Raw genomic sequence first — 25,146 nt, forward strand, 5'->3', positions numbered from 1 at the left:
CAGAGAGGGGAAATTATTGAACAGTGGATTGAGGCTCAATATCAAGAAGACAAAGATTCTCACCACCGGACCAATTGGCAGCATTAGGATGGGTGGTGAAGAGATTGAGATTGTACACAGCTTTAGTTTGCTTGGCTCCACAGTCAACACTCTTGGCACCAGTAGCCAGGAAATTAAAAGACAAATTGCATTGGGAAAGTCTGCTGTCAGAGACCTCTCCAAAGAACAATGATGTCAGTCTGGAGACTAAGGTGCACTTGATACAAGCCATGGTCTTTGCAATTGCTTGCTATGCATCAGAAAGCTAGACAATGACTAGGGAGGATAGAAGGAGAGTTGATGTATTTGAGCTTTGGTGTTGGAGAGAAGAGTATTAAATATAGCATGGACTGCTAGGAGAACTAACAAGTTCATCCTGGAGAGGGTGAAACCAGCTGCTCCTTGGAGGCAAGGATTCTGCAGCTCCTTCTGACATACTTTGGACATGTGCAAGGCAGGATCAGTCCTCAGAGAGGGACGTCATGCTTGGGAGAGTGAGGGGACAGCGCAGGAGAGGAAGACCCTGGATGAGATGGATTGATTCAGTGGCTGGGGTAATGGGGATAGGTGTGTCAGAGACAATAAGGTTGGCAAGAGATAGAGCAGGGTTTAGGGCTATTATACATAGGGTTGCACTAAGTTGCAAGCCACTCAACAGCATTTAACAACAACAACCATGTTGTAATTTTTTTTTTTACTTAAAATAATTAGGCCTTCTAAATGAAAATCTCTGGTGCTCCAGTGGCCTAGTGGTATGAAACTGTGCTGCAATCCCAAAGGCATGTGGTTCAAATCCACCAGCATCTTCACCAGAGAAAGACGGGCAATCTCCTCTCATGTAATTAAAGTGTCTCTGAAAACTCGATGGAGGATCGATTGGGGGTCAGTCCTGACTCAGTACACAACAACAAATGAAAAATTAGTATTCCTAAACCAATTTCAACTACAAGCCAAACAGAAAGTGTCTGATCTCAAGAGGAGAAATATCTGTGGATCTCTCTGGTGGTTGACAGGTTAGGAATTTGGGGAAGGAGATAGCTGATCCTTTTTATTTCCAGAAAGAATAGAGGGCATTACAGAATACATTTTTTATTATTAGCTCAGTTCTGGCTTCATCATCTGTGTCTCAAGTCTCCCTTTGGTCTGTCTTCCGGAAACACTATTTCTTTTCTCATATACTTATACATGGCAAGTTATCTCCACAGTAAAGTGTGATAGAGACACAAATAGATATATCACAACTCCCACTGGTTAAAAAAATTAATATTTTTAACTTACAAAAGATTCCTTTTTTGCATTCTTAACTATCTAAAAGTGACTGTCTGTGTGATTTAGAACCAAATCAAAAGTGAGAAGAACCAAGTAAATGTAAAATAAATATATCAGTTATTACATTGCAATTTTCATGAACTTAAATTCATTTGTTAATGATAGTAGTGACATCATCAAGATGTGTTCGATTTCACTACATTTGATTTGGCTATTAAAAAATTCTTATTATGTTTTTCTTAAATAAGAAAAGTTATTTTCTCAGAAAGTTAACTTAAAGGATTTGTAACCAAACCCACTGCCTCAGAGTCTGTTTCAGTTCACAGTGACACCACCCTTACCCCCTATGGACTTTCTGAGGCTATATAGATCTTTCAAGATCTATGAGGATCTATTAACTACTGCCCGATAAGCATCACATGTCATGATGTTCCTTCTAGCATGTGTTGTTATGTACCATAGCCAGAACTGACCCGCAGCTGAGTCTCTAACAGGTTTTCAGAGGTCTTTGGTTCCATGGAGACGATTGCCCATCTTCTTCCTGCAGAGCAGCAGGTCCCCTCCAAGCCCGTGCCTTCAGGATTGCAGCACAGCTTCTGGCCACTAGGCTACCAGAGCTCCCTCCGTTATCGTCTAGTGGGTAATATATCAGGCTGGTAGCTGTAAAGTTAGTCATTTCCAGAAAGATAGCTAAGTCTCTTCCCTTAAAGATTTACAGCCTCAGAAATCCAGTGAAGGTTTGCTATGAATTAGAACTGAGTCAATGGCATTGCATGAAAGCGATAGTGTGAGTTGTGTTTGGTTTTGGGGTCTTGGTTGGTCGGCTGGTTAGCTGATTGTTGTTGGGTTGGTTTTTTTAGATATTATTTGTAGATATTATGAACTACTTGTTAGATCTCTGTATCTTGTTAAACTTCGGTTGGAACTGGGGAGAAGCATAGTCCATATTTAGCGTCTTTCAATTTCAAGAGAGTGTGGAAGGTAGATAATACATTGGTTTTTATAAGACTAAGAGGTCCACACGCAAAGCTGTTAAAAGGTACATATGACACTCCCTTTCTCAATGCTCTGTTTTCCATAATGTCAGTTTTATTATCAAACTCTACTAGGTCATTTCACTACACGTGTCATGGCATATGTACCATATGCTACACTCTTGAACAGGACACCGCGCAAATGTCACTAAAGATTTCAAACAGTCAAAAGAAACAAATAGTGTCTTCTCTATACAACTGTTACAACTCACTTTTTATTTTAGCTTAGATTGCTTCAAAAGTTTATGATTGAAACAAAATAAGGGGTAGAGGAAGTGTCACAAATTGGATGATTTGAATCAAACAGGTCTCACTCTGAGGTCAGGTGGAGATTGAAGGAATTCCCCAAGGGAAACAAAAAACTAGGTAGCCAACCAACCAACGTTCACACAGGCTCCAACCTCATGTTGTTTTGTTGTTGTCGTTGTTGTTGTTGTTGTTGTTGTTATGATGTACCGTCAAGCCACCTATGACCCATAGCAACCCTATGGCACAACAGCTCTGAAGCCTGCCCTGTTCTGAGCCAGTCTCACTGACTCTGATACATCCAACCCATAGCTCCACCCTTCAAAGCATGATGACCTTCTCCAAGGATTGTGCCTCCTGGCCACATGCCCAGTGTATGTGAGATGGAGCTTCAAAATCCAGCCTCCAGGGAGCATCCTGGTTTCACCCTCTCCAGAACAGACCTGTTTGTTCTTTGGTGGTCCATGGTATGCATGTTCTATACTCTTCTCCAGCACCACAGCTCAAAGGCTTCAATTCTTCTTCTGTCATCCTTATTCATCATACAGCTCTCTGATGCATAGCAAATAATTGTGAAGACCAGGTCCTCAATCAGGCACATCTTAGTCTCTAGATTCACGGTTATTCTTTAATGCTTCAGAGAAGTCCCTGACAGCAATTACCCTAATGCAAATCACCTTTTGATTTCCTGATTGTTGATGCAAAAAGTATTGATTGGGGAACCGAGCAAACTGAAATTATTAACAATCTCAATCTCTTCTCCATCTATCAGTTGGCCAAGTGGTAAGAATATTTGTCTTCTTGATACTGAGTTTCTATCCCTATTGAAGACTAGTCCTTGACTTTCTGCAGCAAACACTTCAGACCCTCCTAGGTTTCAGTAATTAGTAAGGTCATGTCATCTACATAAAGCAGGCTGTTGATGAGTCTTCCTCCAATCCTGATGCCACATTTCTCCTCATAAATCCAAGCCTCTTGAATGATCTATTCTGCATATAGATTGAAAAGATAGGGAGACAGAACACATACCTGATGCGTTCCTTTCTTGATTTTAAACCATGCAGTGTTTTCTGCTCTGTTCTGAGAACTGCTTCCTGGCCCAAGTATAGGTTTCGTTTGAGCACAATCAAGTATTCTGAGATTCCCATTCTCCTGAAGATTAGCCACAATTTGTTCTGAACCACACAGTCACATGTTTTTACATAGTCAATGAAACATAGACAGACATTCCTCTGGTACTGTGCTTTCAGGCAAGACCCATCTGGCATTGCCAATGCTAGTAACATGGTCTCTTCTATACCCAGCTTATGTTTCTGGTAGTTCTCTGTCAATGTATTTTTCCGGTTATTTTCTTATAATCTTCTGCAATATATTGCAGTTACATAACAGTGTATTAGAGATTAAACAGCAAGATAAAGGTAAATAATCCAATAGAAAAAGGGACACAGGATATGAACAGACACTTCACTGAAGAAGACATTCAGATGGCTAACAAGCACATGAAGAAATGTTCAAAATCCCTAGCTCTAAGAGAGATACAAATTAAAACAGCTATGAGATATCATCTCATCCCTGTAAGAATAGCAAAATTTAACAGAACAGCAAGGAACAAATGCTGGTGAGGTTCTGGAGAAACTGGAACACTTACTCACTGTTGGTGGGAGTGTAAAATGGTGCAACCACTGTGGAAGGCGGTGTGGCGCTTTCTCAAAAAGTTGCAAATTGAGATACCATTTGACCCAGCAATTCCACTATTGGGAATATACCCCAAGAAGACCATAACTGACACCCAAGCAGATATATGCACACCCATGTTTATTGCAGCTTTGTTCACAATAGCAAGGGGTTGGAAACAACCTAAGTGCCCATCAACAAATGCATGAATAGAGAAGTTGTGATATATTCACACAATGGAATACTATGCTGCATTGAAAAACAAAGAACGAAAAAAATTTATTTTAATTTGAAAAAAAAACAAGCAAACAAGGAACTCATGAAATATTATTCAAAATGGGTGACACTGGAGGACATTATGCTGAGTGAAATATCTCAGTCACAAAAGGACAAATACTGCATGGTGCCACTGTTGTAAAACAGGACTGACCTTGGGGTTGGGGAGAGACTGAGAAAGATGGATTCAATAATGTATACTGCATTGAAACAGATGAGGGAGAAAACTGTTTAAAAGTGATATGTGATTAAATATTTTTGTCAAGACAGGAGTCCAGAGCGCAGGCTACGTGGTGGAGCAGACCTGGGGGGAGGAACTGTAAAACAATGAAAGCCTTTTACTCTTCCAAGAGGTAGTGTACTTGGGGGGAGAGTTGGGAGGAGAGAAAAGTGCAACAATTAACGAATGGAAATCCAAAGTGTCTGTAAATTTTTACTGAAATTAATAATAAATTTAAATAAAACAAAAAAAAGAAACAGTGATGAGTGTTTCATTGACACCAACACTATTGTTCTCAAAGCAGTTATAGTTACCCTATAAGGCTGTGTAAAATTACCTGTAGAGGTTACAAGGGAATAAATATTTATAGATGTATATACCTATAAAAAGAGCAAGGTCATATGCAGACAGCTGTGTCTACCTTTACCAACTTCACAAAGCTGTTCCTGTCAACAGCATCAATAACACAAAACCAGCTCCCATTAGGTCAGATATGTTCCCCACACTTCCACGCCTCTTTCTACTCATCTCAGCACCAACTGTATTGGTTTTCTGAGAACAATAGCTGATGCAATAGCTCACAGACCACACAGAATCATATTGGAAAAGTCTACAGGTTTTCAATCAGGTTAGTGGCAGAATGCAGTCAGTATAGCTTCTGAAATGAGCTCACAAATGAAGTAACCGTGATTCTCAAGACTTCTGGCCAGTATTAGAGAGTTCTCAGTCCTGCCAGTATTGATGCTGCCCTCCTCTAAACCCAGGTATCAAAAAAAAAACTTGTTCAAAGGCTGCTGCTATTAAGTTGAGCTGTCACAAGAGTGCTTGGTATTGAAGGGGGCCCACTGCGTGCCTACTCCTCCTCTGCTGGTGGGAAGACACTATCTCTGCTGCCGGATCCACTCAATTTAATGGTTAGGCTAGCCCATCTGCTTGTGCACTGGGAAGACTAGACAATGCCCTTATGTTCCGGCGAACAAGCCATATATCTCTGCCCATCTTTGTGACAAAAACAATGGCTAAAAAAATAATTTAGAATTATAAACTCCACAACATCTTTATCCCATGAAGCACTAGAAGGCTTCAATCACTGACCTTTGACTAGCAACAGAATGCTTAATAGAGTCCTTCTTTTTCAATGATGTTGAAACCAATATATATTAGAGAAAATACTGATGCTTTTACTATCGATATTGTCTCGAGTATGTTGGTAGGAGTGATATTACAGAATTTCAATGCAATAAAGTCCAAAATTAAAAATCCAATGCAGCTGATAAAAGGTAACGCTGGAATTGAATCCGAATTCCAAATGTAATGAAAATGAACTGTGCATAAAAATCTTCCAAGACTACTCTAAAAACTGAAGAAAGGCTTACAAGGAGACAGAATCATTCTCACACAGTTACCACGGAGGGGAAGGAAGGGAGAGGGGTGCAAACAGCAAACACTTATTAAGATGGATGAAAGGAGAAGCAATACTGAATAAGTAGATGGGGTATTGTAATTAATACTATATTGTTGTTGTTATGTGTTATTGACTTGCTTGTGACTCATAACGACCCTATGTACAATAGGGTCCAGGCCCTCTGATGCAGTCAATCAGAAAAGAACAAGGAAACACTGCATGGTTCAAAATTGGGAAGGGTGTATTCCTGGGATGTGTCCTGTCTCCCTGCCTTTTCAAATTATTTGAATAGAGCATCAGAGGCCCTGGACTCTACGGAAACCTGCTCTGTCTGTGCCAACTTTACTGTCTCTGACACATTTACCCTCATTACCCCAGTCACTAAATGAATCCATCTCATCAATAGTCTTCCTCTCTTTCTGTCCTTCCAAACTCCCAAGCATAATGTCCCTCTCCAAAGACTGGTCCCTCCTTGCAATATGTCCAAAGTATGTCAGACAAAGCCTCAGAATCCTTGCATTCTAGGTGCAGCCTGGTTTCACCTGCTCTAGGTTTGAACCTGTTTGTTTTCCTAATAGTCCCTGGTATATTCAACACACTTGTCCAGCACCACAGCTCAAAGGCATCAATTCTCTATCATTCCTAGTCATTGTCCAGCTCTCTGACACATAGCAAGCAATTGCGAAGACTATGGCCTGCAGCAGGGGCACCTTAGTATCCAGATTGACATCACTGCTCTTCAGTACTCTGGAGAGGTCCCTGACCGCAGACTTTCCCAATGTTATTCACCTTTTGATTTTCTGCTGGTACCAAGAGTGTTAGTTGTGCAGCCAAGCAAACGAAAGCTGTTAACAATCTCAAGCTCTTCTACCATCCACCATAATGATGCCAATCCGCCCAGTGGTGAGAATCTTTGTTAAGAAACAAAACATACATGAATGATTAAATTAAAAAGCAATACGATTTGTAAAGTTTCACTCAATCACAATTTAAAAAAAAAAAGAAATTAAGTCTTGTAGGCCAACTGACTGGAAAAGATCCATATTTGTTCCCATTCCAGAGAAAGGTGACCCAACAGAGTGTGGAAACTATAGAATAATATCACTGATACCACATGCAACAGAGACTCTGCTGAAAATTATCCCAAAAGGACTGGAACAGTATCTCAACAGAGAACTGCAAGATGTGCAGGCTGGCTTTAAAAGAGGTCATAGTACTAGGGATATTGTAGCTGATGTTAGATGGATCTTGGCTGAAATCAAGGAATACCAGAAGAATGTCTATCTGTGTTTCCTTGACTATGCAAAGGCATTTGACTGTGTGGATCAAAACAAACTGTGACTGACTCTGAGAAGAATGAGTATCCCAAAACATGTGATTGTGCTTATGTGAAATCTATACTTGGACCAGGAGGCAGTCATCAGAACAGAGCAAGGAAACACTGCATGGTTCAAAATTGGGAAATGTGTGCATCAAGGATGTGTCCTATCTCCATACCTTTTCAATCTTTATGCGGAGCAGATTATCTGGGAGGCTGGGCTCTCTGAGGAGAAGTGAGGCATCAGGATTGGAGGTAGATAGACTCATCACCAGCCTGTGTCATGCTGATGACACAACCCTACCTGCTGAAACTGAGGAGGACCTGAAGCACTTGCTGAAAGTCAAGGACTGTAGCCTTCAATATTAATTGAAGCTCAACATCAAGAAAACAAAGATTCTCACCCCTGGGCCAATTGGTAGCTTCATGATAGATGGTGACGAGATTGCAAATGTTTCAATTTGCTGGGCTCTACAATCAACACTCTTGGTAACAGCAGCCAGGAAATTAAAAGATTAATTGCATTGGGCAAGTCTGCTGTCAAAGGCCTCACCAAAGTACTGAAGAGCAATGATGTCAGTCTGGAGACTAAGGTGCACCTGATACAGGCCATGGTCTTTGCAATTACTTGCTGTGCATCGGAGAGCTGCACAATGACTAGGGATAATAGGAGGAGAGCTGATGCCTTTGAGCTGTGGTGCTGGAAAAGGGTACTGAATATACCATGGACTGCTAGGAGAACAAACAAGTTCGTCCTAGAGAGGGTGAAGCCAGGCTGCTCCTTGGAGGCAAGGATTCTGAAGCTTTGTCTGACATACGTTGGATGTGTTGCAAGGCGGGATCAGTCCTTGGAAAGGGCCATCATGCTTAGGAGAGTGGTGGGTCAGCACAGGAGAGGAAGACCCTCGGTGAGATGGATTGATTCAGTCACTGGGATAATGCAGATAGGTGTGTCTGAGACAGTAAGATTGGCTCAGGACAGAGCAGGGTTTAGGACTGTTGTACTAGGGTCACTATGAATTGCAGGCAACTTGATGGTTCAGAACAACAACAATGCATCGGAATGGTTGTATGAAACACAATATGAAAGAAGAATGGTGTGAAACACAACATATATGAACTTTGTAAGCAAATCAGTGTAAAATGTAAAATAATAAAGGAAGATATTATTTCGAAAAATTTGTTTACAATATCTTAGCTGTAGTTATAAGGTGTCCAGTGAAAAACACTTAAGATGATGGCGTCTGTTTTGTGTTTTGTTTTTGTTGTGTACCTTCGAGTCGGAACCGACCCATAGCTGACCCTCCACTGGTTTTTAGAGACGGTTAATAGCGCTGGATGACATTGTTCCTCTTTCTCCCATGAAGCAGCTGGTGGCCTTGAACTGCATGCGTTTGGGATTGCAGCACAGCTTCTTGTGACTAGGCCACCAGAGCTCCCTGCTTTGCTTAGAGATCTCTCAAATACTATTTTACGGAAATTTGACATTATGATAAACGGAACTACCTCTCACATAGAGAGGAGCTCTTATAAATAAATTGTGCTGATAATCCAAAAGTGGCACCTCTCTGGTGCTTCAAGTCCCAGCAGCTCCATGGAAGAAAGGTAGACAGTTTCCTCCTGTGCAAGTTATATCCCCAAAAACCCCCTGGAGGGTGAACTGTGACTTGGTTCCAATTCCTTGGCAATGACTTTGACTAGAGAAATTTTCTCTTTCAGAGAAAGAAGTCTGCTGGTCTGCAGTCAACATTGCCTCTTTTTCAAGATGCCTTTCTGATACTTCTGGCATCTCCACTCATCAAGATTCTGTTAGTCTAATCATAGTGTGTGGCTAAGAGTTTGTGTTTTCCAGATAATAAGTTTCAGTAAGGGATACTGTCTGACTGTGAATCTATTTTGGTTGTGAGTGATGTTGTCTATCCAGACAAAGTTCTCTGTGCATTTGAGTGTCCATGCCACTCAATTACCAGACACTAATTAGTCTATCTCACTAATTAGTCTATCTCATGAAGGAGCCCAAGTGGCAGGCACAGTGCACTGTGTGCTTCACTGCTAATGAAAAGGTCCGTGGTTCACAAACATCGTCTGCTCTCAGGAAGGAAAAGGGAGAGTTTCTTCCCAAAGAGATTTGCAGCCTCAGAAACCCAAAGGATGGTCGTTGTGATTCAGAATCTATGTGACAGCAGTAAATTTCAGTTGGGATTTGCACCCTTCATATGATAAACAAAACTCACTTAGGATTGTCCTCACGTGGCTTCTAAATTCAACAAAGAAAATAAATCATAACTCAGAAACGCTAACATTTCATCAGTTTGGGCTTTTTGCAGTTCTTATTTGGGCCATTAAAAACCCCAGATATGGAAGCTTGTTTTTTTAAACTCATTTAAAGTGTTGGTTCAGAACCTGCTAAGTGTTGTTAGAGGATTCAAGAGGATTAAAATTTCTTGGGGAGATAAGACATGCCCCGTGAAATGTCAGAAGATTTATACGGAAGGAAGGCTACAGATGTGATTTGACAGTTTGAAGGAGAAATTCTTAAATAGTCAGGAACACTTCTAGGAAGAAAAGGGGGACTTACATTAGGCACAGCTAGAAGGCTAGTCATTGATTCAATAAAGGGAAAAGGGGAAGAAGAGGTGAGTGTTTGTGCTAGAAGAGCACAAATCAAGGCTCCGAGGGAGGAGTGAACACACGGTGTTGCAGCTTAGTGTGGGATCTGCAGAGCTGAGAAGCAAGGTTTGTACCAGAGAAAGAGGAAGAATGGAAGACACACAGCTGAGAGCCTGCGTGCTGGGGAAGACAGTCGTGGAAGTTCTTGAAGAAAGAGGTGAGAATGACTAAGGACAGATTCTAAAACTTTTAAATGGTTATTGGCATCGAATAGTTAACGTTATTATACTGGTGACAGTAAAACTGGTTGGGAAACCTGCAGTTCACCACCTTTGGCATCACAAGAAGTCAACACAGCTTCCAATTTTTAAACAGGAATAATTGGGTGATCTGAATTAATGGCTTCCTGTGCAAAACTTAGAGAAAAAGTGGGAAAGGGAGGGGTTGTGATTAGAAAGGCACCTTTAAAGGGTGGCCTTGCTCTATTTTACATAACTTTTAGAAAGAGCAACAAATAGAAATGTCTCTTTTGACATTTGGAAATTCTGGGGTTAAATGTGAAAATGATGAAAATTTTCAAGTGTGACGAAAGCTTCGAGCCCCAATTTTTAGTTGACGTAACAATGAAAGAAAGGCACAAGAATGAGAGCATGTCCTGAGGGTGAATATACGAAAAATGTTGAAGAACGCTAAAGTGGTCCATGGGAGAAGGAGGGCGATCTCCTCCTGAACCATTAACCTGCCACCGACAACCCACTGGAGGGTCAACTGGGTTGGTTCTGACATGAGGATAGACAGCAACAACAACAAATGAACAGGACTGTAGGATGAGTATAGGATCCAGGAGGGGTGGGAGAGGCTGGAAGCAGAGGGATGTGGACGTGCAGGGGGAAGGCGGGATTAATCACTGGGTTGTACAATTTGATGGTGGGGTGGTGAGGGAAATTGAAAGAATTTGTTCAAATTTGTATTTTAATTTTGTAAATAAACTAGTAGATGGGGGGGGGAAATGAAGAGGTAGGAAGCTCTGGTGGCTTAGTAAGTAAGGAATTGGTCTGGCAACACAAAGGCAGGTGGTTCGAATCCACCAGCTTCTCCAAGAAAGTTGGGCATGTCTCCTTCCATGTGATTTACACCCTCCAAAAACCCTCTAGAGGGTCTGATACGAGTTAAGTCTAACTTGACCATATATAACAACAGCAGGTTAGATAAGAACAGAGGTAGATAAGAAGTGATATGTATGGGTGGGTGTTAGAGGCAGAGAAATAGGAAGACAAGACACAATGAACACTAGAGAGTGAATCTTGAAAACAGGGACACAACAGTGCCAAAAAGTCAAAGCAGCATAAATAGATTGAGGATTTGAAAGCTGGTCAAGTCTAGCCTTTTGTGACCCATGAAGATTCCTGATAGAGGGAACATTTCTCCCCGACACTCACACATTTTTCAGCCGAGTAAAAAAAGAATTGAATCATTGTTTCTGCAAGAAGAAATTCAATCTACATAATCTGTCTTTGATATTATTTTTAAAAGCATCCACTTCCCTAATGATAAAAATTTGGAACTGTGTCATACCTACAGACTGATTTTTCAGTAATAAATTCAGTCATAGTCGTCTAAACTTCATCTGCAACTGCAATAAATTGTAAAGGAATGCATTAAAGGATGTATTTCTCCCAAATTTTCTCCTGACATTACAGAAAAAAGAAAACCCTTTTTTAATCAATTCTGCTTTCCTACCAAAGGACGATCTAATCTGGTTAACTTTCATATCCATCAGATGCACAGGAGTTTTTCGGACGTAGGTAGAGGTTTATGAGCCCAAAATTGAGAGCAATTAGCACTCAAATTAATGTTACATGAGATTCAACATCTGGCAAGTGTGTCGTCATTTTGGGTCATAGACCACCTGCCAAGCTAAATGTTCATACAATTGCAATTTGCTCTGCATACAAATGGAAGGATGAGACTTTAAAAATGTTATTTTCTAAACTTAATAGAATATATGTCAGGAAATCTCACATTTTAACACTTTGACTAGAAGTTAATAATAGATCGGGTGCTCACAGAGTGAAGTTGTTATGTTGCCATTGTTGTGAGGGGCCATGGACAACCGCAACTCACAGAGAGCCTACGCACAATAGTCCTGTAACTTACCCTAGGCTCCGTCTGCCTCACTGACCTCAACACACCCCCCCCCCCCATGAACCCAATTACCGTGTCAATCCATTTCATCCAGGGTCTTTCCTCCACTGTCCCTTCACCCTTCCAAAGATGATGTCCTTTTCCGAGGACTGGTCCATCCTGGCCACATGCCCAAAGGGTGTGAGTGAAATGGAGCTTCAAAATTCTTGCCTTGAAGGAGAAACTTGGTTTCACCCTCTCCAAGACAGACCTATTTGTTCTCTTGGCAGTCCACGGTGTGTTCAAGACTCTTCTCCAGCACCACAGCTCAAAAGCATCAACTCATCTTCTGTCATCCATAGTCATTGTCCAGCTGTCTGATGCATAGCAAGTCATTGTGAAAACCATGGCCTGGATCAGGCGCACCTTAGTCTCTAGATTAACATCATTGGTCCTTTGCACTTTGGAAAGGCCTCTGACAACAGACTTCCCAACGCAATTCATCTTTTCATTTCCTGACTCCTGGTGCCAGGAGTGTTGGCTGTGGCATAAAGCAAGCTGAAATTGTAACAACCTCAATCTTTTCTCAATCTGTCATGATGCTGCCAATTGGCCCAGGGGTGAGAATCATTGTTTTGATGTTAGATCAAATCTTTCAGGAGGCTTGGCTTGATGAGGAGAGATGTAGTTTCAGGTTTGGAGAAAGACTCAAGAACGAACTACGTTATGCAAATTATACAACCCTGCTTGCTGAAATCGAAGAGGATGTGACGTGCTTGCTGCAGAAGGTCAAGGACTGTAGTCTTCAATATGGATTGAAGTTCAACATCGAGAAGACACAGATTCTCACTACTGGGCCAATTGGCAGCATCATGATAGATGGAGAAGAAACTGAGATTGCTAACAATTACAGCATGCTCGACTCCACAATCAACACTTTTGACACCAGCAGTTAAAAAAATCAAAAGACAATTTGCACTGGGAAAAATCTGCTATCAGGGACCACTCCAGAGTACTGAAAAGCAATGATGTCAGTCTAGAAACTAAGGTGCACCTAATCCAGGCCATGGTCTTTGCAATTACTTGTTATTCCTCAGAGAGCTGAACAATGACTAAGGACGACAGAAAGGAAATCAATACCTTTGAGTTATGGTGCTGGAGAAGAGTCTTGAACATATCATAGACCACCAAGAAGACAAATAAGTCTGTCTTGGAGAGGGTAAAACCAAGTCTCTCCTTGCTAGGATTTTGAAGCTCCATCTCACATCATTTGGTGACATGGCCAGGAGGGAGCAGTTCTTAGAAAAGGACATCATGCTCAGAAGGGTGGAGGGACAGCCTAGGTGAGGAAAACCAAAGAGGAGATGGACTGATACAGTACGTGGGACAATGGGGATAGATGTGTCCGACTCGGTGAGACTGGCTCAGGACAGGAAAGGCTTCAGAACTGTTGTACATAGGGTCACTATGAATCACCGGTGACTCAACAGCACAAAACAACAACAACAATGAATCACATGAGAGGAGACCGCCTGTCTTCCTCCCAAGGCACCGCCAGTAGATTCAAACCAGGTACCTTGGAGTTATCAGCAGAACTCCTTACCTGCAAGGCCATGAGAGCTCTGTTCCTCTCTACAAGATAGAAGTGTGCTATATGATAGGACCAAAATGTGCAAAGCTCTTCAAACTGCTTTGAATAATGTGGGTTCTGTGAAGAGGCTTCAGGCAGCTATTGGAGCTCCGAGTGGGAGCAGTTTCAGGTTGCAGGCGGAGCAGCCCTACTTATCAGCTTTAAATATAGGCTTCAGAGGACATTTTAGCTTGAACAGAGATGTGTCACAAAAAGGAGGAAGCGAACACTCGTGATTTACTGCCTCTATTATTTTTTAAAGGAATATTAAAGGTAAATAGTGAAGGCTATATTTGAGCCATACCATTTGAGTTCTGATTCAGTGTTAAAAACTGACCTTTAACTAAGTCATAATTCAAGAATATTTGCGATTTCACCCTTTCACCTTCTGGCAATGTTAAGGAGGAAGGGTTCATTTAAAGCACTGAGCTCACCATCCTTCATTGGTAAAATCTGTTGTCATACTCCAGAGCTTTGTTACTCAAAACGGAAAGAAAGTGAATCTTATCTCCAAGTCCCAGAAGCTAACTTTTGTCCCCATCCCTGGAGTGATCTGGAGTCAAGCAGAGTGAGGTATTTAGGCAAGTGGTACCTTGACTTGGAACTGTTGCTTCACCAACCCACAGACAGTGTGCCGGGGACATTTCCTTCTCAACTGTGTGCCTCAACTTCCTAGAAATAAAATGGGAACAGCACCACCAAACTTACAAAACCCTTAGTGAAAAAAAGTGCATTTTAACTGTTAAGGTCATTAAGAGCTAATGTTTGTTTTAGAACCTTTTATTTTAAAAAAAAAAGTTCTTTTATATCGGTTCCCACACGAGATTCATATACACTGTTTTTCACACTATCCTTCTTTCTCAATGTTAGAACCATTTTTTTTAATTTTTTTTACATTTTTCTACTAGTTTATTTACAAAATTTGAATACACTGTTTTAAAGAACAAATTCTTTTCATTTCCTTCATACCCCAACTCAACAAACTGTACAAGCCCATGATTAACCCCCTGACCCCCGCACATCCTCATCCCTCTGCTTCCAACTTCCACCCCACCCCTCTTGGATCCTTATACTCATTCTACAATAGTTTATACAATATTTGTCCTTGTGGGACTGAGTTAGTTCACTCAGCATAATGCTCTCCAGTCCCTCCCATGTTAGGTAATAATTTACAAAGTCATTGCTCCTGCATGCTGTGTGGTATTCCATTAAGTGAATGTACCATAATTTCTCAATCCATTCATTTGTGGTTGAACCTTGGGTCAAATGTTAGAACCATTTTTATGATGCTTGAACTCTTTCCAAAACTAGTTATTATAGTCAATGAATTTGTTATATTACATTTCCTTCTATAACTACAGAAAGGATGTTAATTAAATTGTTTAGGCTTATATTTTAATTTTTATAGGGCAATCATTCCTTATCCTCCCTATAACATTATTTTCTTTTACCTTGAACTAGTGGTACTCTGGGGTATAGTCTTTAGGAAGCTGAATTGCTAAACAAAAGGTTACATCTCCTTGGTGGTCTGAAGGTTTGAACCTACCAACTGCTCTTTGGTGAAAAGATAAACATTCTCCTTCCGTGTGGTTTTCTACCTCAAAAACCCACTGAAGGGTCTCCTATGAGTCAAATCTGGTGCTTTGGCAATGAGATAGAGAATATCTTAAAGTATGAGTAGAAAAATCAAATTTTCTTGAGAATTTCACAGAATTCCACAGAAAAAGACTCAGCTGACAAAACTGTCCTGTACTATTGTTTTGAAGATGGAGAAAAGAAATTACATAATATAGTCATGATTATGACTAGACTTCATGTATGTTTTATTTCTAAGAAAAATTTAAAAAATGAAGTATGATTTTGATATAGATCATCTGCTTGGCCTTTTTATGCACATAATTTTTACTTTGTCCTTTTAATATGCATATAGATCATATTTTTCCAAAGTTCCACTTACAAAATCTAGAAAGAAAAAATGCTCAGAAAAAACCCCAGTAAAACTATCTAGCTATTGTCCTTTTTTATTTCAGATCTTCAAGACCTCCACGTGCTGCCACAGACAGCTGACTGGTCTTCTCCTCCTCTCCAGCAATATCTCTTGACTCTTGGGTTTAAAAACAAAGAAGATGGAAAATTTTTGGAAAAACTATCAAATAGAAAGCTGCCAACATTTATTGGTAAATCACTTGAACTTGTACCTTTCAATATTGATAAAAAGCAGAAATTATATTTACCTAGGCTTACCAAGACCTAACATCTCAGATTTCAAAAAATATTGGATTATATATAATACACTCAGTTACTGTGGCATGTTCCTTGTTCCACCGCTAACCAAAAGGTCAGCAGTTCAAATCCATTAGCTGATCCTTGGGAGAAACTAGACATTCTCCTCTGGTTAAAACTGATAGCCTCAAAAACCAAATGGAAGGTCACCCTGAGTTGGAATCCTCTTTTGAGTTAACAAAACCTGGTATTCTAACTCTAGGAGACTTTTCCCACAACAACAACCAAATAGCACCCCTATGAAGAAAAGAGCTAAACACGTGTAAAACTTCTATCGTTTCTCCAAGTTCATAGTTTCCAGAGGCAAGCTGTTTCGGAAGTGGATGCCACTCCTGCTTCCAAGCTTGTTTTAATCGGGGAGCTCCACCAAACGCTGTCCACCACGGGTGACCATTATTGCATTTGACTCATCAGTGTCACAGTGTTCAACTTCACAGCAACCACGAGGTACCCCTGTCCAGCAAATGGACAGACCAGTGCTGTACCACTTAGAAGAATGTTTGACCAAAAACAAACCTAGGCTGAAGGGCCACAGATTAACACCACCCACCTTGGCCTTGGTTGCATCTCTTTCTATCCACTAGGTCAATAGAGCTCTATGTCGTTGTTGTTGTTGTTAAGTGCCATCGAGCCGAGTTATAGAAGACTCACAGCGACCCTGTGAACAAAAGACCTGAACACTTGTATAACTTCATGTGTTGTTGTTGTGTTGTTGATTGCCTTCAAGTCAAGCACGACTCATAGCAACCCTATGAACAAAAGTCTTGAAGCCCCTCTACAACTATCAACATTTATCAAAATAACTTCATATAGGGGACCTTAAAAATATAAGCATTTCTAGTCTTTAATTAAGTAAGCATGGGATAAAATCTATAAAATTGTATGAAATATAAAATCTACCCACTGACAAATTAAAACTATATGGATTAACTGTTAGTGTATTAATTTATCTGTTCAGGTCATCTTTTCTCATGCAATTAGTGAAGAGTGTAAAGTTACTGGAGAGTATTACAAAGAACAGGTGGCCACCACTTCCAGCTGAAATTTTCAAACACTCAAGAAAATATTCACAAGAGCACTGAGGTCTCAAACTCAATGGCTGAATTCAACTGCCAGGTTGAATTTGATTCCTTCCTCTCTCTCCACATAATTAAGGATTTGTGTTTTGCCTGGTGATGTGTCCTCTGAGACTTATCTCAACTCGGAGCTACATTCAAAGTCAATGGGATCTGCACACTTGAATAATACCTGGGAGCAACAAGACAAGAATCAGACACATTTATGACAACATTTTCTTACCGCTCAGGAAAAACATACTCTGAGGAGACAGGTGAATTGTCATAGGCTGTCTCTCAAATCTCTCAATCAGGAAACACAGCCCATGAATAAACAATAGTTCTCTAAAGGGCAATGTGCCCTCTGCCTTCTCCTGGAGTGTCTGATATTATACAGATGGTCTGGGGTTGGGACTAGTTTCAATAGTAAAGATTTCATCTATTGACATCGAGGGGTCTGTTTATAGCTTGCTGAAGAAAACAGTTTGAATTGGAAGTCTGGAAAAAAATCATATAAAAGTTTATTGTTACAATTTCTAGAACATAAAACTCCCTTCGGGTTGCTGACCAGAGATGACGCTGCCAGACACATGGAGACAATGGGGAAGCATATCTTGCCAATATTGGATTTTATCAGAAGCACCCAATTGAATGTAGGTATATGAGACTTTCTTCTTTGTCCAATGTACCAATATTAGACAGTTCTGAGATTATGAAAACTTTATGGTGCAAATATTACAAGTATTGGAGGATTTTAGAAACACAGTAAATTTCATTTCAAGACCAAGCATATTTTAGCTGATTATTGCATCCCCTTTTTTATTTTAAAATTCATTATAATGTTACATTTTATGATTTCCAGCATTTTTTAGGCTAGTGTCTATTTAAAAAGTCTTTCCTTTGCACCTTCCTAATACCTAACTCCAGATTGTAGTGAACTTCTCATTTCAAAAAATTTTAGCTAGCAGAATATTTTCTCAATTTCATTTATTGGGCTGTTTGATATAACCATCCAGTTACCAACCCAAAAATGCATTGCATTTCAAACTGGTGCCTTCCACCACACTGACAAATTAGCTGCTACTCTTAACGTTGGCAATTAATCTTGGTATATATATACCTGAAGGCAAATTATTTAATCTCTTCCTATGATCCAGAGCCAATGTGACTGCTTTTCAGTCTTTAAAAGCCCAAAATAAAACCCAAATTATGCTGTGTGCTATTTTACAAAATTTAAGCCATTATCATGAAAGTACATAAAGAGACTTTCTCATTAACAAGCAATAAAGACAACATATATTCTCTCTTTTAATATTTTTTCAGAAACCTTTAAATTGGAAAATTTAATATATTTTCTTCTTGGACTTTTTGCATTACGTCATTAATCTGGTATTCTTACTTTCCAAGGGCTTTTCCAAACAGCAACTTAACATCTGTTCAGAAAGCAGTTTATCTGCTCAGTAATATTATTCAGCATTTTGGGGGAAAAAATTACAAAACTCCTCAACTATTTGCATGATTTATTAATCTATGTCTTACAAATAGAAGAGTCCATTTTCACCAATTTTCCCCACCTTATAGCTTACCTACCCCCACAACTGGGTTCCATTAAAAATTATCTCTCCCATAAATTTCTATGAATTATTATTCTCATTTGAAAGGAGATGTTCACTACAACCTGGAATTAGGTATCAGGGAGGTGCAAAGAAAAGGTCTTTTAAACAGACACTAGCCTAAAAAATGCTGGGAAGTGCAATAAATCCATCTCACTGGCTTGACTTCAAATTTTGGATGACCCTGGTTTCTGTTAATTCTCTGTCACAATCTTTCATAAATACACAGACACAAGCACATACACTCTCATCAAGTTGTCCTCCCCTAGTGGACATTCCACACACAACACACATACTAGAAATGTCAATACCAGGCTCTTACCAGCTGTGGAAGCTTTGATAACAATGACCACCAAAGGGTTCGGAGGCAGGTCATCGACATCAGCTGATACTTGGAAACTGAACTGGTGGGACCTTGAACCTTCCCTTGGCCTTTGTCTGCTCAGGAAGCGATCGCTTCCTCCCAGGTGGCCCCAGGAGAGGAGACAGTTAACTGGCCAGTCATTAGCACTGACAACTCCCCCCAACCAGTCACAGGAGAGGACACAACTACATGAGTAGGTAATTAGCACTTATTGAGATTCTGAGCTGAACTCCTGGGATCTTGACACTTCTGAGGATTTTCCCTACGTTTTGCGATGGGAAATTCTGTGGTTAGGGACGTCTCTAAAGTACTCAAGAGCAACGGTGTCTCTCTAGAGACTAAGGTGTGCCTGATACAGGCCATGGTCTTTGCAATCACTTGTTATGCATCAGAGAGTTGGACAATGACTAGGGAGGATAGAAGGAGAAGTGATGCCTTTGAGCTGTGGTGCTGGAGAAGAGTACTGAATGTACCATGGACTGCTAGGAAAACAAACAGATTCATCGTAGAGAGGATTAAACCATGCTGCTCCTTGGAGGCAAGGATTCTGGGGCTTCGGCTGACATACTTTGGACATGTTGTAAGGAGAGACAGGTCTTTAGAGAGGGACATCATGCTGGGCAGAGTGGAGGGACAGCGCAGGAGGAGAAGACCCTCTATGAGGTAGATTGATTCAGTGACTGGAGTAATCGGGATGGGTGTGTCAGAGGCAGTGAGATTGGCACGGGATAGAGTAGGGTTTAGGGCTGTTGTACATAGGGTCGCTATGAGTCGCAAACGACTCGACAGCACATAACAACAACAACGTTCCAGGAAGCACTACTGGAACTTTGCTTACCCGTAGTAGAAACCACCCCTCCCATCAGACTCCTAGGACAGCACGGAGAAATGAGACCACCACAGCTGAGCAAAAGGACAGCTATCACTTCAAGGTCAACTATCACTTCAAAGACAACTGGGAAAACCTTAACACCAGAAATGGTGAACAGAGAAGCTCATGAAAACCAGCTACAAGATTGCCACCAGGAAACTGAATCACAGACAACACTTAAAATAGCAAAATTTAACCGAACAGTAAACATCAAATGCTGGCGAGGTTGTGGAGAAACTGGAAGCCTTATTCACTGTTGGTGGGAGTGTAAAATGGTGCAAGCACTGTGGAAGGCGGTATGGTGCTTTCTCAAAAACTTGCAAATAGAAATACCATTTGACCCAGTTATTTCATTATTTCACTACTGGGAATATATCCTTAAAAAAAAATCATAACCCCCACCCAAGTAGATATATGTACACCCATGTTTATCATGGCTTTGTCCACAATAGCAAAGAGTTGGAAACAATCTAAGTGCCCATCAACAAACGAATGGATAGAGAAGCTGTGGTATACTCACACAATGGAATACTATGCTGCATTGAAAAACAAGGAACTCATGCAATATTATTCAAAATGGGTAACCTTGGAGGACATTATGCTGAGTGAAATTTCTCAGTCACAAAAGGGCAAATACTGCATAGTGCCACTGTTGTAAAACAGGACTGACATTGGGGTTGGGGAAGAGACTGAGAAAGATGGGATGAATTATATACACTGCATTGAAACAGATGAGAGAATTGTTTAAAAGGAATATATGATAAGGTATTACTGTCATGTCCAGAATGAAGGCAGCTTAGTGAAGTGGACCTGGGGGAAGGGATTGTATAACAATGAAAGAATTTTTCTTTTACTTTTCAGAGAAGAGAGAACTTGGGGGAAGATTGGGCAGCGGGGAAAGTGCAACCATGAATGAATGGAAACCCAAAGTCTCTGTAAGCGTTCATTAAAATTAATAACAAATATAAAAAGAAAAGGGGGGAAAGAAAGAAATGGAACACATAAATATTGACATACTAGGTATTGGCAAAATGAATTAGATTGACACAGGTATTGGAGAAACGAATTGGATTGGCACGGGACTTTATTTTTTGGCACAGGACATTTTTAATCAGATGATCATATGATCTCCTATGCTAGAGATGAAAAGGTTAGGAAAAATGGGGTTGTTTCAATTCTAAAGTAATTTCTAGATCCATCTTAAAATACAATATTGTGAGTGACAGGATGATATCCGTGTGCATACAAGGAAGTCCAGTGAATACATCTATCATTCAAATATATGCACCAACAACTAGAGCCAAAAAAGAGATGTAAAAGATTATACTAACTTTTGGTTTCAGAAATCAATTGAACATACAGTCAAAATGCACTAATAATAATGGGTGACTGGAAGGCAAAAGTAGAAAACAGAAAAAGATCAGTAATTGGAAAACATGGACTTGGTGACAAAAATGAAGCTGCAGACAGAATGATAGAATTTTGTATATTCAATGATTTATTCATTGCAGATAGACATCAATAGTAATTAATTATATAAAATATCATGTATATGACTGTATAAAACACAATGTACAGTAATGAGACACAAAGTAAATGTTGCTATGTGCCATGGAGTCACCTGTGACTCATAGTGACCCCATGTACAATAGACCTACACCCTGCTCTGTCCTGTGCCAATCGCACTGTCTCTGATACACCCACCCCAATTACCCCAGTCACTGAATCAATCCACCTCATAGATGGTCTTCCCCTCCTGCTCTGTCCCTCCACTCTCCCAAGCATGACATCCCCCTCCAAGGATTGATCCTGCCTTGCAACATGTCCAAAGTATATCAGAAGAAGCTTCAGAATTTTTGCCTCCAAGGAGCAGCCCGGTTTAACCTCTCCAGGATGAACCTGTTTCTTTTCATAGCAGTCCATGATATCCTCAATACTCTTCTCCAGCACCACAGCTCAAAGGCATCAATTCTCCTTCTATCCTCCCTAGTCATTGCCCAGCTCCCTGACACATAGCAAGTGACTCCAAAGACCATGGCCTGCATCAGGTGCACCTTGGTCTCCAGAGTGACCTCATTGCTCTTCAGTACTTTGGAGAGGTCCCTAACAGCACACTTTCCCATCGCAATGTGTCTTTTAATTTCCTCGCTGCTGGGAAAAAAGAAAACAAAGAAGAGTGCTCTCCAACTACTCTTCCTTCATCACTTGCACACAGTTCAACAAACAAAGACAATGTGTTTGATGTTGGGGAATGATCTGTCTGCACCCAGGCTTGTCCTGCTACTCACCAGGTGACTGGCTACATCTGCAACATCTGTCAGCAAAGGCCATCTCAGAACTAACAGTGCAAGAGCTGGTTGGACCTAGCTGGGCAGTATGCATATTTTTTAATAATTTTTTTAATTGTCATTTTAACAAAAGTTTACAGAAAAGTTAGATTTTCATGCAAGATGGTTCTTAGCTGAAAGCAGGGAATACCAAGGGAATGTCTGTCTGTGTTTCATTGACTGTGCAAAGGTGTTTGACTGTGTGGATCACAAACTGTGGCTGAGTCAGAAGAATGGGAATCCCAGAACACTTGATCGTGCTAATGAGAAACCTATACTTGGACCAAGAAGCAGTCGTCAGAACAGAGCAAGGAAACACTGCATGGTTCAAAACTGGGAAGGGCATATGCCAGGGATGTGTCCTGTCTCCATGCCTTTCCAACCTGTATGCAGAACAGATTACCCGGGAGGCTGGGCTCTATGAGGAGAAATGTGGGGTCAAGACTGGTGGAAGGTTTATCAACAATCTGCTTTATGCAGATGACACAACCCTGCTTGCTGAAACTGAGGAGGACCTGAAGCGCTTGCTGCAGAGGGTCAAGCATTGCAGCCTTCAATATGGATTGAGCCTCAATGTCAAGAAGACAAAGATTCTCACCACTGGACCAATTGGCAGCATCAGGATGGATGGTGAAGAGATTGAGATTGTTAACAACTTTAGTTTCCTTGGCTCCACAGTCAAAACTTTTGGCACCAGTATCCAGGAAATTAAAAGATGTATTGCCATGGGAAAGTCTGCTGATAGGGACCTCTCTAAAGTACTGAAGAGCAATGGTGTCTCTCTGGAGACTAAGGTACATCTGATACAGGCCATGGTCTTTGCTATCATTTGTTATGCATCAGAGAGTTGGACAATGACCAAGGATGATAGAAGGAGAATTGATGCCTTTGAGCTGTGGTGCTGGAGAAGAGTATTGAGGGTACCATGGACTGCTAAGAAAAAAAAAAATCCACCCTAGAAAAAGCTAACCTGGGCGGCTCCTTGGAGGCAAGGATTCTGAGGCTCCGTCTAACTTACTTTGGACATGTTGTAAGGAGGGATCGGTCCTTGGAGAGGGATATCGTGCTTGGGAGGGTGGAGGGACAGCGCAGGAGAGGAAGGCCCTCTATGAGGTGGATTGATTTAGTGACTGGGATAATTGGGATGGGAGTGTCAGAGGCAGTGCAATTGGCACAGGATAGAGCAGTGTTTAAGGCTGTTGTACATAGGATCTCTATGAGTCGCAGGCGACTCGACGGCACATAACAACAACAACATTGTTGCACATTTTACCCCCTCTCCAAGCTTTTTTTTTCACTAGTATATTTACAAAATTCTAATAAAAATTCTAACAAATTCTTTCAATTTCCCTCACCCGCCCCATCCATCAAATTGTACAACCCAGTGATTAATCCCTTCTTCCCCTGCACATCCTCATCCCTCTCCTTCCAGCCTCTCCCACCCCTCCTGGATCCTTATTCTCCTTCTGCAATAATGGTCTTATACAATATTTATCCTTGTGGGACTGAGTTAGTTCACACAGCATAATGGTCTCCATTCTCCCCCAAATTCGGTAATAATTTACAAAGTTATTGCTCCTGCGTGCTGCATAGTATTTCATTGTGTGAATGTACCATAATTTCTCAATCCATTTATTTGTGGTTGGACATATGGGCTGTTTCCATGTTCTTGCAATGGTGAATAATGCTGCTGTGAACATTGGTATACAACTCTCAGTTTGTGCCTCAGTTCTCATATTCTCAGGGTATACTCCAAATAGGGGAATAGCTGGGTCATATGGAATAGCTTTTTGAGAAAGCGCCAAGCTGCTGTGGGCAGTTTTCTTATTTCTTAACACCCTTTATTTATACTCTGCTCACTTCTCAAAGGGCATTCTGGCCATGTGGAAATTTGTCTACGCATGTATATTTATCTGTCTATAAAGGAGACTTAAAATCCATAATTAATGAGCTTCTTAGCATCTAATCAATAACTCCTTTACAATGAGTCTGGGTATCACTTTGCTAGCTGTAAAGAATGTCATCCATTCTCCTATGTCTGCTTCTGTGGGAAATAGCAGTTTTTGGAAGACTGTCTTAAAGAATCTTAATATAATTGAAGCCGGTGATTCCGAGGGTTTCAAGGACCTCAAGTACATCCAAATATTGGCCTCTCAGCTCCTTATTATATGTCCAGACACAGTGTCATGAAGCAGAATTGAAAAAAAAATTGACTGCAAAGGTAACCTAGCTTCATGAAGCAGGCGATGAGTTGGTGACTAGAAATTATTCCTACATTATTCCCTTAACGGTCACCAAGAAGCCCTCACTAGAGTTTTTAAGATGCTTTGAAATGTGAGGTTTCTTCCTTGTCAGTTGGTAAACACCACCACTTGAACAGTTAGCATGTTATTTTGTTCTTATTATTTGATACCTCGAGCTGTAACACATGTAGGTGATGACTTGGACCCATGGCTTCTCTATAACTTTGTTCCCCTACCTGTTGTTACGTGCTGTTGAGTCACTTGTGACGCATAGTGACTCGAAGTACAATAGTTCTGAAACCTGATAATATCCTGTGCCAACCTTTTTGTCTCTGACATAACTACCCCTATTACCCCAATCACTGAATCAATCCATCTCTTCCTCTCCTGCGCTGTCCCTCTGCCCTCCCAAGCATGACGTCCCTCTCCAAGGAATGGTCCCTCCTCGCAACATGCCCAAAGTATGTCAGATGAAGCCTCATAATCCTTGCTTCTAAGGATCAGCCTGGTTTCACCCTCTCCAGCGTGAACCTCTTTGTTCTGTC

The 25,146-nt window shown here is 40.8% G+C and overlaps 1 protein-coding gene across 1 annotated transcript in view; it reads left to right on the plus strand.

The window, feature by feature from the left end:
- SPATA16 (spermatogenesis associated 16) overlaps positions 1 to 25,146 on the plus strand; it is a 343,510-nt gene that overhangs the window by 261,677 nt on the left and 56,687 nt on the right. Inside the window, exons 7-8 of the mRNA XM_006890379.1 lie at positions 15,876 to 16,022; positions 17,724 to 17,836. Coding sequence (XP_006890441.1) covers positions 15,876 to 16,022; positions 17,724 to 17,836 — 260 coding nt within the window. The remainder of the gene's footprint in view (positions 1 to 15,875; positions 16,023 to 17,723; positions 17,837 to 25,146) is intronic.

This window comes from Elephantulus edwardii, unplaced genomic scaffold, assembly GCF_000299155.1.
Source record: "Elephantulus edwardii isolate Elephantulus edwardi_28Jun2011 unplaced genomic scaffold, EleEdw1.0 scaffold00088, whole genome shotgun sequence".
Classification (NCBI taxonomy): Eukaryota; Metazoa; Chordata; class Mammalia; order Macroscelidea; family Macroscelididae; genus Elephantulus; species Elephantulus edwardii.